A 14,484-nucleotide genomic window follows, 5' to 3' on the forward strand; every position below is an offset into this window, starting at 1 on the left:
TTAAAGTTTTTAAAGTTTATTTTGAGAGAGAAATAGAGAGCAAGCAGGGGAGGGGCAGAAAGATATGGAAACAGAATCCCAAGCAGGCTCCACGCTGTCAGCACAGAGCCTGATGCAGGGCTCAAATTCACAAACTGTGAGATCATGACCTGAGCCAAACTCAGGAGTCAGATGCTTAACCAGCTGAGCCACCCAGGTGCTCCCTGCTTTGAAATCATTTTAAATTTACAGAAATGTTGCAAAGATAGTACAGAGAGTCCCATATACCCTTTACCCAGCTTCCCCCATTGTTAACGGCTCACATTACCAAAGTAAATTTGTCACAGCTAAGAAACCAACACTGGTACAGTACTATTAACTAAACTCTAGGCTTTATTTGGATCTCATTAGTTTTTCCACTAATGTCCTTTTTCTGTTCCAGGATCCGGTCCAGGATACCACATGACATTTAATCTAGGATTATTTTTAAAGTAAAAGGAAATAGATCGTGTAATCTGCCCCATGGCATCGCAAAAGCCACATGATGCCCATGCTAGCTTTAAAGGAATTGCTGAATATAGGAGATTTATAAAGTGTGGCTTTCTGCAGCGCAGTATTGATGTCACTGCCTTTCTTTCTGAAATGTAGCTTGTCAGCTAAGTTAAACATCTAGACATTTGCTCAGTGTTGGAAGTGAAAATTAGTTTTGCCCTCCTGTGCATATCAGCTCATGTGAATTTTCTTGTGTCTTGCTCCAGGGAGATAGGAAATGATGGTCAGTCTCAACGCTGTTCAGTCTCAGTGAACACCTAATGATCTGGACAAGGAGGGACTGCGTGGAGGGCAACATGGCAGACAGCTCAGAAGGGGTCTCTCTTTCACTGTGTATACGTATTGACCCCAAAAAAGAGATTACTAAGTGGGTCCAGGCCAAAGGAAGGAGTTGTCAGTCATTCCAGGCCTGTGTTTTCTTTCCTTCATGTATTTTATCAGCCTTCCCCTTAACGATATGAATGTGCAGGGGCTCAGGCAAGTTGTCTTATCAACTAATGCTTCTTAAACTCTATCATACATATGCCTCCCCAGCATCTTGTTAAAGTGCACATTCTGATTCAAGAGTCTTAGGAGAAGGGCTGAGATTCCGCATTTCTTATGGGCTTCCAGTGCTGCTGGTCCATGGACCACAGTTTGAGTAACCAGTCCCTAAAATATCCTGAAGGATTTTTTTTTTTTTCTGTGTTTCTCAGAGTGTGGTTTTGACCTTGAGCAAGGATGGCAGTACTGATGAAAAAGAAATTTGGTGAAAAACACCTGAAATATATTAGCTCTGGGCCTTTATTGGAGGTTTCCTTCTAAAATGGGAATTAGTAAGAAGGAAGATACATTGCCAAGCTGTTTTGGTTTGAATCCCACAGGCCTGCAGTACTCAACTGATAATCAATTTATACAGCGGCTCAAAGAACTGCAGGACTCGGCCGCCATAGAGAAGATCCCCTTGATCCCATCCACTCCAGAAGAGATGAGTGAAATGCTCCAGCTCTGCTCCTATGTCCGCTTCAAGGTGCCCCAGCAGGTAACGTGATCTCAGCAGCAGTCTGCCTGCCCTTTGCCAGAGGCTTGGGCGTCCAGGGCCGGCTTCCTTCACACAGTTCTTGCATCTCGTACTCATCTATTTAGTCACTCAGCGCATGTCTGTACTGTGCCTGTGACATGTCAGGCACTGTGTTTGGGCGCAATGGTGAAGAAATAAGACCGAGAAGGCACCTGTGCAGACACTGGCCTGGAGGGGGGTGGCGGGGAGACAGGCAACTAACAAGTAAACAAATACAAACTGTGGTGAGTTCTATGGAGGAAATGAAGCTGGTGTATAGTGATTGAAAGCAGGGAGGCAGTGGAGACTTTGATAAACCTCTTTAAGAAAATAGCATAGGCAGAGATGGGGAAAACATAAGTAAGTTTAAGGCACTGGAAGGAGGCTTGGGTGAATGGGGCCCAGAGGGAGAGGGAGGGAGAGAGGCAAGGGCTACAGCAGACATTTCTTCTTCTTTTTCTTTTTCCTTTTCTTTTTTTCTTTTTCTTTTTCTTTTCTTTTCTTTCCTTTTTTTTTTTTTTTTTTAATTTCAGGACTGCTTTACACTCTTAAGAATTATTAAGAACCCCCCAAAGAGCTTTTGTTTATGGAGGTTCTGACTATTGACATTTACCATATCAAAAAGTAAAACTCAGAAAATGCAAAACACGAGAACATACCTACAGGCACTCATAATCAGTATGATGACACTATCCCTCAACAAGTAGGTTCTGAGAAACAATGCTTTTGAGAGAATGAAATTGAAGAGAGCAAGTAATATTTAGCATTACAATGAAAATAGTTTGACTTCTTGGACTAGCAGAAACCACTTTGAGAACCACTGGGCTAGATCACCTAGGACCCAACAGGTGATGGGAAGGAGCCTGGAGTTCTAGGAAGGACTGTGGGGAGCTCAAACAGACACAAAGAACCATTGGGGTCCTCCTGTGACCTGGGAGGTGACAGTGGTGTAGATGAAGGCAGTGGCAGTGGAGACTAGAGACCTGAGATGTTTTGGAGGAAGGACAGACAGCACTTATGGCAAATTGGAAGTGGAGGATGTGTGACAGTGAGGAGTCACAAGTGATTTCTGGTACTTGAGTTGGATAAAGGCAGCATTTTCTGAGTAGGGGAAGGAGAGAGGGAGGGTGGGTCTTGGGGACAGGCTCCAATATGGACTTATTCAAGCTGTCTGTAAGGGCTCCAGGTGTAGATGTCAAGCAGACAGTTGGAGGTACAGATTGGATATACAGGTAGAGCTGAGGGACTGGTTAGAGCCATCAGCAGGATGTTGTGGCAGGTCACGGTCTGATTGAAGCTGTGAATCTGGGGAAGGGGTGTGGGAACCAAGAGATAAGAATGCATGGTTCAGTCTCATAACTGCAACTAATCTTTTCTAGTGTAGGAACTGGACTCTGCCTTGGGGTGGGGCCTCCTAGGAGTTGAGGGAATGGGCTCTGTTCAGATGGTGTGAACACGACTCAGTTAAGGGGTGTAGAAGCACCCAGAGTCTGCTTCTGGGGTATGTTCTACCCCTGATATCCTCTTTTTAGTTGTGAGCTTGCATTGATCCCCTCCCAGCTGTGATCTCTTCCCAGTCTAGAGTAGTCAAACAGCGCTTTAGGAAATTCCGTGTTTTGGGGTGCCTGGATGGCTCAGTCGGTTGAGCATCCGACTTCAGCTCAGGTCATGATCTCGCAGGTCATTGGGCTTGCTGCTGTCAGCACAGAGCCCACTTTGCATACTCTGTCCCCCTCTCTCTGCTCCTCCCCCACTTGTTTTTTTTCTCTCTCAGAAATAAATAAATGTTAAAAAAAAAAGAAAATTCCACATTTTGAGTTGTCAAGGATATGAAAACACTGGGAGAAAGTAAGCGGCAGCTCTAAAAGTCTTCCCTTCTAGGAGACAAGGAGCATCAGGCACTCTGCCTTCTGTGTCATGTTGTTATGTCTGTCTATTTACTTGCCTGTGTTTTCCACTCTAACCTCAGCAAAATCAAGGATTTTGTTTTAACTGGCTGTTTTATCAGCCCCCCCCCCCCCCCCCCCCCGCAGCCTTTAGCACAGTGCTTGCATCAAATAGGTCCTGGGTATAGATTAGGTGGGCCAGAGGACGGGAAGATGCCCGGACAATGCAGAGATGGAGAATGGACATATTAGTAGATGCAGAGGAGTAGTAGATGGACACATGAATTGATGCCTGTATATGCTTAGGTGATTAAAAGTGCAGGATGGATGGATGGGAGGTTGCCTGGAGAATGCAGGGATGGAAGGTGGATGGATGGGTGGATGCAGGATAGATGGATATATTGGTGTATGATTCAGAGATGCAGGATGGTTGGATGGATGTCTGCATGAATCAGGGATGGAGGTTGGACGAATGGGTAGATGCAGGGTAGGTGGATGCACGGATAGATATATGCACATATGAGTCAGAGATGCAAGATAGGTGGATGGGTGGCAGAATGGGTAGAGCAGGTGGATGGGTGGAGGATGCAAGATGGATAGATACATGGGGGCAAGATAAATAGTAGAGCAAAGAAAATGGCTGATGCTGAGACAGTGTGTTGGACAGCTTGCCATTGGTCTCAACCTCTAGGCTTCCACTTCCAGAATGGTCAGGTTCTAGTCATGCTCCAGACGGTTGGTTTAGAGCAGTTCTGGCTGGATGTTCCCACTTCAGTCAGCACACAGGACTCCATAGAGTCATTTAAGGGGCTTGAACCATTCCCAGGTAGATGAGTGCCAGTGCTAATGTGAAGACTGTACTCTACTTCAACTCCTGGGGCACGAGGAAGAGGAGGACTGTGTTCCTTCTGCCCATAGCATGTCTCTGGGTCAGGATTCCGGGTCCAGGAGATCTGGCCTGCCCACATTTGCTGCAGCCTTCTCCAGCCCTCTGCAAGGAAGACAAAGATAACATTGAATAATAAGCAAAGGACTATGGAACCCTTCCCAGAATTTTCTCAGTAGTTTATCTCTTTATTGTTCAAGAGGCTCATCAACCCCAATAGTTTAAATTTTTTTAGTAGACCTTGTTCTGCATGTGGATATTATTAAACAATTATTTGATGTTATCTCCAGCCAGATTGTGTTTTAAGCTTAGCAGAGAATCTCAAGATGAAGTGGCTGTGACCCCATCTCAGGTGTTTTTTACATGCTTTGGCTTCCCAGTACTACCCACGTTCCTCCTTAATTACAAAGGAAAAAGCATCATATGACCCTGAGTCAATTACAATGCATACTACATTGTGGGAATTTGGAGGACCAGGCCTTAAAACCTTGACAATGCCAATGCTGTAAATTGCTGGACTTTATTTCCTTCACTGTCCCAGAGCCCTGGGGGGCCCAAGGAAACAAATCATCTCCTGCCTTCTAACTATGGGTCACTTCTCTGTAGATCCTGCAAGGCCTTGTTGACGTCCGAATCCCTCATAACAACTTCTACCGAAAGCGTAAGTAGTGCCGTTTCAGCTTTTTGCTCGTGACAAATGAAGCTTTATGGGTGGCTGGCTCTTCGAGTTTCCATTTCTGAGACTTGGCTAGTTTTCTGGGGCCCCTTTGATAGTTTTCTGGGGCCACAGAAAGTGGTGGCCTGGACTCAATGCCTGTCCCTGAACTCTGCTGTGGGTACCCAGCGTGTGCTCACTTTGTTTTCCTTTTCTGAAGTGTTTTTGGAAATCGTCAGTGAGAAGTCAAGATACTCCCTCCATCAGAACATGGACAAGATCAAGGTCCCAACGCAGATCATTTGGGGAAAACAAGACCAGGTATGTAGTGTGTCCCTGGGGCCACCTGTGCCAGTTGCACTGGCCTTTGAGGAAAAACAAGAGGTCATTTATAAAGTGAGCCTCATCAGCTGGTTTCTGATACCAGCAAGAGATGGAACACGCCTGGGTCAGGTGCTGATATTTATGAGGGATGTCATTCTCTGAGTTGAGAGCAATGACACTGATCTTTTAAAATGAAAGGCAATTTAAAATCATTTTTACAGATTACTTTTATCAAAGCCATGTAGTCTCATAGTACAAAAAACTTTATTTATTTAAAAAAATTTTTTTTAACGTTTATTTATTTTTGAGACAGGGAGAGAGAGCATAAACAGGGAAGCGCCAGAGAGAGGGAGACACAGAATCTGAAGCAGGCTCCAGGCTCTGAGCTGTCAGCACAGAGCCTGATGCGGGGCTAGAACTCACGGACCGCGAGATCATGGCCTGAGCTGAAGTCGGCCGCTTAACCGACTGAGCCACCCAGGCGCCCCTACAAAAAACTTTAAAGAGTACAAAAAGGTAGAGGCACCTGGGTGGCTGGGTCGTGTTCACACCGTCTGTTAAGTGTCCAACTTTGGTTCAAGTCATGATCTTGTGGTTCAGGACTTCTAGCCCTTCATTGGGCTCTCTACTCTCAGTGTAGAGCCCACTTCGGATCTTCTGTCCCTCTCGCTCTCTCTGCTCCTCCCCCACGCACACGCACGTGCTCTCAAAAATAAACAAACATTAAAAAAAGAATACCAAAAGGTTTCTGATGAAAATTTGATCTCTTTTCCATCCCACATTCCAATTCCCATTTCCTTGAGGCAGTTCTCACTGTCTTACATTTATTTCTTAAATTTTCTTAGGCAGACATTGACAGCAGCAAATATTTTTTACTTAGTTGTGACTATCTGTGTCGCGACTACTGAGCTCTGCTGTTGTGCAAAAGCAGCCATAGACAATATGCAGACAAGTGACCTGGCAGAGTTCCAATGAACCTTTATTTCCAAAAACAGGCAGTGGACCATTATTTACTTACTGCCATGCTAAGCATACATATACATACATAGATAAGTTTTATCTGTAAGTTGTTCACACATGCTATATGCACTGTTTTGCACATTATTATTTCATATATGTAGGAATTTATGTATCTTGGAAATCATTTCATACCAGCCCACACAGATTTACTGCTCTATTTTTTAATATGTATTTTTTTTATTTTCCTGACTTTTATTCATGTATTTAAGTAATAAGTTTTTCTATACACACACAAAAATGATAAGACCAGTGGTTAAATCCTGCTTTTTTTTTTTTCTTAATTTTTTTAAAAAGTTTATTTATTTTTGAGAGAGAGAGAACAAAGTGGGGGGGTGGGTAGGCAGAGAGAGAGGGAGACAGAGAATTCGAAGCAGGCTCAGTGCTGTCAGCACAAAGTTCAATGTGGGGCCCAAACCCATGAATTGTGAGATCATGACCTGAGCTGAAATCAGATGCTTAACCGACTGAGCCACCCGGGCTCCCCACATTCAGGAATTTTTTTTTTTTAATTTTTTTTAACGTTTATTTATTTTTGAGATAGAGAGAGACAGAGCATGAACGGGGGAGGGGCAGAGAGAGAGGGAGACACAGAATCGGAAGCAGGCTCCAGGCTCTGAGCCATCAGCCCAGAGCCCGACGCGGGGCTCGAACTCACGGACCGCGAGATCGTGACCTGAGCTGAAGTTGGACGCTTAACTGACTGAGCCACCCAGGCGCCCCACATTCAGGAATTTTAACACTGATGCGATGCCTTTGTCTAATCTACCATCCATATTTCAAATTCATCAGCTGTTTCAACAAGGTCCTATATGGAATCCTTCTCCTTCTCTTGCTTCCCTGAACTAGGATCTAATCCAGGATCACATATTTAATGTCATGTCTCTGCAGTCTCCTTTATTATGGACCGATACCCTACTCTGCCTTTGTCATTCATGACGTTAAGATATTTGAAAAGTATAGGTCAGTTATTTTATGAAATGTTCCTTAATTTGACTTTGCTGTTTCCTCATGATTAAACTCAGGTTTTGTATCACCACTGGAATAGCTCATGCATGGTAAGATTTCACATCTCGGACACACAGTGTCCTTCTGCCCATCCTCATGATGTTAATGTTGATTGCCTGGTTAAGATGTCTCATTTCTTCATTGTAGAGTTACTGTTTCTCTCCTTGCAACTGATAAGGAGTCTGTTGGAGACACTTTGAAATATCCTGTTCCTCATCAAACATTCCCCCCCCCCTAGATGTACCATCTGTGAATGATTCTTGCCCCAAACAAAGTTTACATTCTTCTTTTTTTTAATGTTTGTTTGTTTTTGAGAGAGAGAGAGAGAGAGAGAGAATGCGCAGGAAAGGGGCAGCGAGATGGAAACAGAGGATCTGAAGCAGGCTCTGTGCTGTCAGGGCAGAGCCCACTGTGGGGCTTGAACCCACAAGTTGTGAGATCATGACCTAGCTGAAGTCAGATACTCAACCATCTGAGCCACCTACACACCCCTTTTCTTTTTCTTCTTTAAGTTTTTGTATTTATTTTGAGGGAGAGAGTGAGTGGGGGGAAGGGCAGAGAGAGAGATGCAGAGAAAGAATCCCAAGCAGGCTCTGCCCTGTCAGCACTGAACCCAACACAGGGCTTGATCTTGTGAACCGTGAGATCATGATCTGAGTGGAAATCAAGAGTCAGACACGTACTGCCTGAGCCACCCAGGTGCCCCTGCGTGATTCTTGTAACAGCTGCATAGTACTCCATTTTATGGCTCTGCCACAGTGTATGTAATTAGTGCCCTACTAATGGTCATTTAGATAATTTCTAGTTTTTTGCTATTAAACAGTACCTCAGTGAACATCAGTACAGGCATGAGTTTGTGGAGTGTGAGAGCATACGCAAAGTGTGAATTCTTTGGTGTGGACTCACTGGGTCAAAAGGCAAGTGCTTTTTAAAATTTTAATAGGCGTTAGGAGTGCCTGGCTGGATCAGTCGGTAGAACATGCAACTCTTGAAGTCGGGGTTGTGAGTTTAAGCCCCACGTTGGGTATAGAGCTTACTTTAAAAAAAAAATTTTTTTAATAATAACGTTTTAATAGGTTTTATTAGATGGCTCTGTATTAGTTTGCTGGGATAGTCATAACAAAGTACCACAAACTGGGTGGCCTAAACAATAGAAATTGACTATCTTAGGGTTCTAGAAGCTAGTAGTCCAAGTTCAAGTTGTCAGCAATTTGGTTCCTCCTGGGAGCTGTCAGGGAGAATCTGTACCATGCCTCTTCCCCAGCTTCTGGTGGATGCTGGCGATCTTTGTGTTCCTTGGCTAATAGATATCTCACCCTGCTGTCAGCCTTCATCCTCACATGGCATTCTCCCTATACCTGTGTGTCTCTGTGTTTAAATTTTTGTAAAGGGGCCAATCATATTGAGTGAGGGGTCCACCCTGCACCCGTATGACCTCATCTTAACTAATTACATTTGCAACAACCCTATTTTCAAATAAAGTCACCTTTTGAAGGATTGGAAGTTGGTACTTCAAGATATGAATTTTAGGGGGGACACAAGCGATAATAGAGCCTCCATACTGATTTATGTTGTTTGTTTGCAACTGTTCTTTAGAAATTGTATCTTAACTCAGAGTTCTTCTAAAATGTAAAGGAAGAGGAGGCAATGAGAAATGGAGCCTTTTTTTTTTTTTTTTAATTTTTTTAAATGTTTATTCAGTTTTGAAAGACAGAGAGAGAGCACAAGCAGGGCTGGGGTGGAGAGAGAGGGGGACACAGAATCCGAAGCAGGCTCCAGGCTCTGAACTGTCAGCACAGCGCCGTGGGCAGGTCTGGAACCCACTAGCCTAGAGATCATGACCTGAACAGAAGTTGGATGCTCAACCTACTGAGCCACCCAGGCGCCCCAGAAATGGAGCCTTTCTAAGGTCAGGATGGTCTCCTGGAAGGAGAAGCCAGGACTGTGTGCCCAGCACATGGGGGGAGGGAGCGATGATAGCATCAGTGTGCAGCTCTCCCAGATCGGCCAGGTGTGTCAAGGATGTATAGTGCAGGGAGGTGGGCATGGAGAGGAGGGAGGGCTCACTTGATCTCTTCTGCAGCAGCCAAAGGACTAAAAGAAGCTTTGTGTGCATCTGAGGGGAGAAGCAGGACACAGAGTAGGCCAGCAGGGGCTTATTCAATCAGAATCAAGTTAGAACAATGAAGGCTTTTCTTCATTCTAGAAACCCCAAAGGTTATTTGGGGCTCTCAGGGACCAACAAGGGGACAATGCAGAAACCAGGTTGCTGGGCTTAGGCAAAGTCTAGGTTCCAGCCCTGCCTTTGCCCTGTATTGGCCCGTGACCTTGAGCAAGCCACTCAGCCACTCCAAATCCTGTGTTTCTCTTCTACTAGGGTGAATGTGAGGCTTAAGTGAATACATATGAGGGTGATCTTTCTCCAGTTACACAAAAATAAGTTGTTTATTACTCATGTCCTTTGCCTGTGATAGTTGGCCTCTGGCTAGGGTCCAGAATTTCTTCCAGGACTCTGGAGTCCATTTTGTTCTGAAAAAAGAGCATAACGTTCCATGGGCCTGCTATAAATACAATCAGATCTTCTGTGTGTTCTATGGACCATCCCCAGGGCAGAATCCAAATAGCAAAGGCTTTAGGGGCCCTTTATTTCATAGCCTTTTGCTTCCCAAGCATCTGGCTCTTTTCCTCTTCTATCATCAAAAATTTGGTGTCACTGGCCAGCCCCTTCCAGGCTGAATGCAGTCTCCCTGTTCTTTGGACCCCTGTAGGTTCTGTAGCTGCTGTATTGTAGACTGCAGGGAGCTATGCACATTGTTGTTTATGTCAGTCATGCCCCCTGGATTTGGCCAGTATACAGCCTGCACAACTAAACCTGAGAGGATTTCTGCACAGCAGTTTAAGTATTTCCCCTCTGTGTTCAGTCCCACAGAGTGGGAGGGCCTTGTGGGGATACACAAGGTTTATTACTATTTATGTCCCTTCATCCTGCTAGCACAGTGCCTGGTATACAGGTGACCCAGAGTACACAGTGAATGAGTGAGCAAGTTAGAAAGTAAATAGGGGCGCCTGGGTGACTCAGTTGGTTAAGCATCTGACTCTTGATCTTGACTCAGGTCATGATCTCACAGTTTTGTGGGTTTGAGCTGACAGCACAGAGCCTGCTTGGGATTCTCCCTCTCTCTCTGCCCCTCCCCTGCTAGCACTCTCCTCTCTATGGCTCTCTCAAAATAAATAAATAAACTTAAAAAAAAAAAGATGCCTTATTTTAAAAAAAGTAAATTAGCAAAGGGACAAACCCACTAACTGACTGCCTATGCATTTAAGTCAGCTAACAGATTTATATTGAGCACCTAGTATGTGCCTGACACCATATTAGACCCTGGGAATATAGCAGGGACCAAGACAGACAGGATCCCTACCCTCCAGCAGCCTATGGTCTACTTACATTATCATGCCTGACAGGGCTCAAACTAAGGTTAGAACCTATCTTTATAATTTTTATATTTTATTCATGATGGATCTTTCTGCATTAATGTTTGTTTTAAATACTGCATTAAAATAATCTTCATCTTGGGGCACCTGAGTGGCTCAGTTGGTTAAGCATCCAACTCTTGATCTCAGGGTTTTGAGTTCGAGCCCCACGTTGGGCTCCACCCTGGAGCTTACTTAAAAAAATAATAATCTCCATATTGATGACTGAGTTTTTTGGAGCCTGCTTAGGTTTTGTGCCCAAGGCCAGTGCCTCACTTTCTTCACCCTAATTTTAGCCTTGGCCTGAAATGGGATGGAGGAAGATTGTTTGACCATCTGTATGAATGTCTTGCCCAAGAAACAGTTGGTGTGGTTCCCGTAGACGTGCATGAGGGTCCACACAGCTGTTATTGCATGTACCTCTGAGTGACCGTGGGGAATGCTGGATTTGACCAGCATAACAGGGTCAAAGCTAGAGGCTCATGTGGGTATTTTTGAGCCCTCTGTAGGATATTCAGTTGGGAGTTTCTACTTTTTCATACTTTGACCAGTTGAGTCCACTTGCATTTCCTCTGGGTATTTTTCCACAGAATCTGGACTTTATTTCTGCTCAGACAGGTGCCATGACAGCCTTACCTGTGAGTGAGGGGAAGGCAGAGGTGTCTGATTCCTCTGCAGAGTGCCCCCCTCACTAAGCTCCCCATTAGCTGCTCCTATTTGTGGCCCCGGGGGTACTTTGCTGTGCTCTGTGCCTTGGCTGAGGGATGCTTGTCGCTCCACTTCCTGGGTGGAAAATCTTGGTTCTAATGGTCTGGATTGATGAAAATGAAGCTCAAAAACAGAAGGCACTTGGGGAACCTGGGTGGCTCAGTTGGTTGAGCGTCAACTTTGGCTCAGGTCATGATCTTGCAGTCTGTGGGTTCAAGCCCTGCATCCGGCTCTGTGCTGACAGCTCAGAGCCTGGAGCCTGCTTCAGATTCTGTGTCTCCCTCTCTCTACCCCTCCCCAGCTTGCACTCTGTCTCTCTCTTTCAAAAAAAAAAAAAAAAGTATTAAAAAAAATTTTTAAGGAAAAAAGAAAACAGATAGCACTTGAGTTTGTTGTGGGTCCTGCTTTTGTGTTGAGGATGAGGGGAGGGGTCCTCTTGGTGGGATGAGTCGAAGGTGAAAGCCATGAAAGGGAACGAATGCAAATCTGAGACTACATAGGGTGTTGGGGAGGAAACACTGGATTGGTGTAAATGGCCAGGTAACCTAGGGCACAATGAAATTAAATGCCTTATTGGGAAAGGCTCAGCCCTGGAGAGTGGTGGCTTTCATATCAGAAGAGCGTTCCCCGTTATTCACAAACTTCAAGGCCTTCAGTCACACAGCTCTGGGGACCCCCAGAAGACCTTCAAAGAGATGCTATTCCCCCATCTCCAGCTTGGGATAATTAGCATTCACCTCTTGCATCTTGTTTATGTCTCTTTCCCACAGCTGGACTGATCATGTCCATCCCTAACATAGCCCCGCAGACCCCCACTGCTGTCAGATGGAGGCCTGAGCCCCAAGCATGGCTGGGGGAACAGGCTCCTCTTCCCTACCCCATCTCTCCACCATGCACTCCCCACTCCCTGCATGCTGTGTCTCAGCACCAAGCTAACTGCCGTCTCCTGCTCTTGCCATGATGTGCCCCCCTGTCCCGCATCATCCATGAATCCTCCTCCCTTGTGCACTCTCAGCTCCCAGGATGCTCCCCCAACAGAACCCTCGCCTGCTGAGCCGTCTGGCTTCCCTACCAGACCAGGCAGGGGCTGTGTATTTCCACTTTAGTAATGCTGGCAGTGACACAACTCCTAGCACCAAATTGCAGAAGAAAACGTGAGGCATGCAGTCATATCTGTCAGAGGGCACAAGCCCCGACACCGAAGTGACTTGATCCCACAAATCACCCCTGCCAGGCTTCAGGTGGCATTCCATTCCCCGAAAGCGTGTACTCAGGCATCTGAGTCTTTTCTATCTGGTTTCCTCTCTCATCCTGCCTACAGGTGCTCGACGTGTCTGGGGCAGACATGCTGGCCAAGTCGATTGCCAACTGCCAGGTGGAACTTCTGGAAAACTGTGGGCACTCAGTGGTGATGGAGAGGCCCCGGAAGACAGCCAAGCTCATTGTCGACTTCTTAGCTTCTGTGCACAACACAAGCAACAACAAGAAGCTGGACTGAGGCCCCACGACCGCAGCCTGCATTTGGCACTGAGCATCTGCCCCCATCTCCAAAATCTGACGCGGCCACTACTTCTCAGGGATCCTGCCCCAAACGCGGTCAGAGAGCCAGCATCCCTGAGGAAGCCAGTCCCCTGTCCCCAGTCTCGACAGATCCACAGAGCTTCGGGAGCCACGAGCAGATCTCCAAGATATTTTTCACAATGTAGAAACTCACATGGAACAAAATTAAGAAAACCCAGCCATGAAATCTACCCAGAAGTCTTCAAGTTCATGTTGCAAAGCGGCTGCCTTGGACCCTAATCACCGAGACCGTTTTCTTTCAAAACATCCCTCACAGACTGAAACTCGAGGTTTTTCTGTTGCTTCAACATCCTCCCCTGCATGGTCAGTGGCTGTTTTAGGAGCATTAGTCTCCATTTGCTGAGCCCCTCTTGTCTATGTCTAGTTTAAGTTTTATGTTAGAGACCCCTATATGAATGCAGTTTGTCAGCTGCAAGATCAGGGAGGGAAACAGCAAGCTATGAAAAATATTAACATGCGAGGAGGGGTGTGTTTCCACTGCTGCCAGCCCTCCCACCTGCCAGAGCAGTGGGGAACACAGGTGGGTGGTTTGATGGGCCCCCACATGTCAGCTCCATCACGAGGGAGCCTAGAACAGTCACAGTGTGAAGAGCACCCGGCAGGGTGGGTTTCCTGGGAATAACTTATTATTTTTAAAAATAGGACTAATAAAGCAATAATGTTCTAGACATCTGTATCTAAATAATCACACAAAAGCACCTCGTGGGCCTCGTGTCTATCTTGCTGTGCTACTGAAGACCCTTGGGTGTAAAATACTAGTTTGTTAATGAATTCTGTGAATTCTGTGAACAGTAATGTGATTGAAAATAAGTCTAAACAGCTGTAAAAGTGATCACAATGACATGACATAAATTTAATAAATCTAGATCAGCAACATGCAGACAGTTTCCATTCCTAAGCTCCTATTTAAGTGCAGTGTTGGCAGATTTCGTGTCAATTTTAAAAAGGGCGTTTTGTTTTGTTTGTTTTAAGGCTTATTCTAAGGCATTGGAAAGCCTGGTTTGGTTGGGTTATTAGTTTTCTTTTAAGTCTTATTTGCAATTTTTATTCAAAATTTTTTATTGTTCATTTATTTTTGAGAGAGAGAGAAAGAGAACGAGTGGGGGAGGGGAAGAGAGAGAGGGAGACACAGAATCCGAAGCAGGCTCCAGGCTCTGAGCTGTCAGCACAGAGCCCGATGCGGGGCTCAAACTCATAGACCACGGGATCATGACTCAAGCCGAAGTCAGACACCCAACCAACTGAGCCACCCAGGCACCTCTACAATTTTTATTCAGCTGAAATTGTGTATCAAAAACAAAAGACAAGAGTCATCAAACTGTTCCTTGTGACACTTGTCTGTTGCACTTAGGAGCCCTTAAAATCCCTGGAACTTCAT

At 45.4% G+C, this 14,484-nt stretch overlaps 1 protein-coding gene across 6 annotated transcripts in view; it reads left to right on the plus strand.

Annotated features, from left to right (window-relative positions):
- Positions 1 to 13,986, plus strand: part of ABHD6 (abhydrolase domain containing 6, acylglycerol lipase) — a 63,027-nt gene extending 49,041 nt beyond the window's left edge. For all 6 annotated transcript variants that reach the window (XM_078442883.2, XM_060631403.3, XM_078442881.2 and 3 more), the window contains exons 7-10: positions 1,395 to 1,552; positions 4,949 to 5,003; positions 5,218 to 5,318; positions 12,847 to 13,986. In XM_078442883.2, the coding sequence (XP_078299009.1) occupies positions 1,395 to 1,552; positions 4,949 to 5,003; positions 5,218 to 5,318; positions 12,847 to 13,023 (491 nt within the window). In that variant the 3' untranslated portion in view covers positions 13,024 to 13,986. The remainder of the gene's footprint in view (positions 1 to 1,394; positions 1,553 to 4,948; positions 5,004 to 5,217; positions 5,319 to 12,846) is intronic.
- Positions 13,987 to 14,484: the final 498 nt, after the last annotated feature.

The sequence above is a fragment of the Panthera onca genome, chromosome A2, assembly GCF_046562875.1.
Source record: "Panthera onca isolate mPanOnc1 chromosome A2, mPanOnc1 haplotype 2, whole genome shotgun sequence".
NCBI classification, from domain to species: domain Eukaryota; kingdom Metazoa; phylum Chordata; class Mammalia; order Carnivora; family Felidae; genus Panthera; species Panthera onca.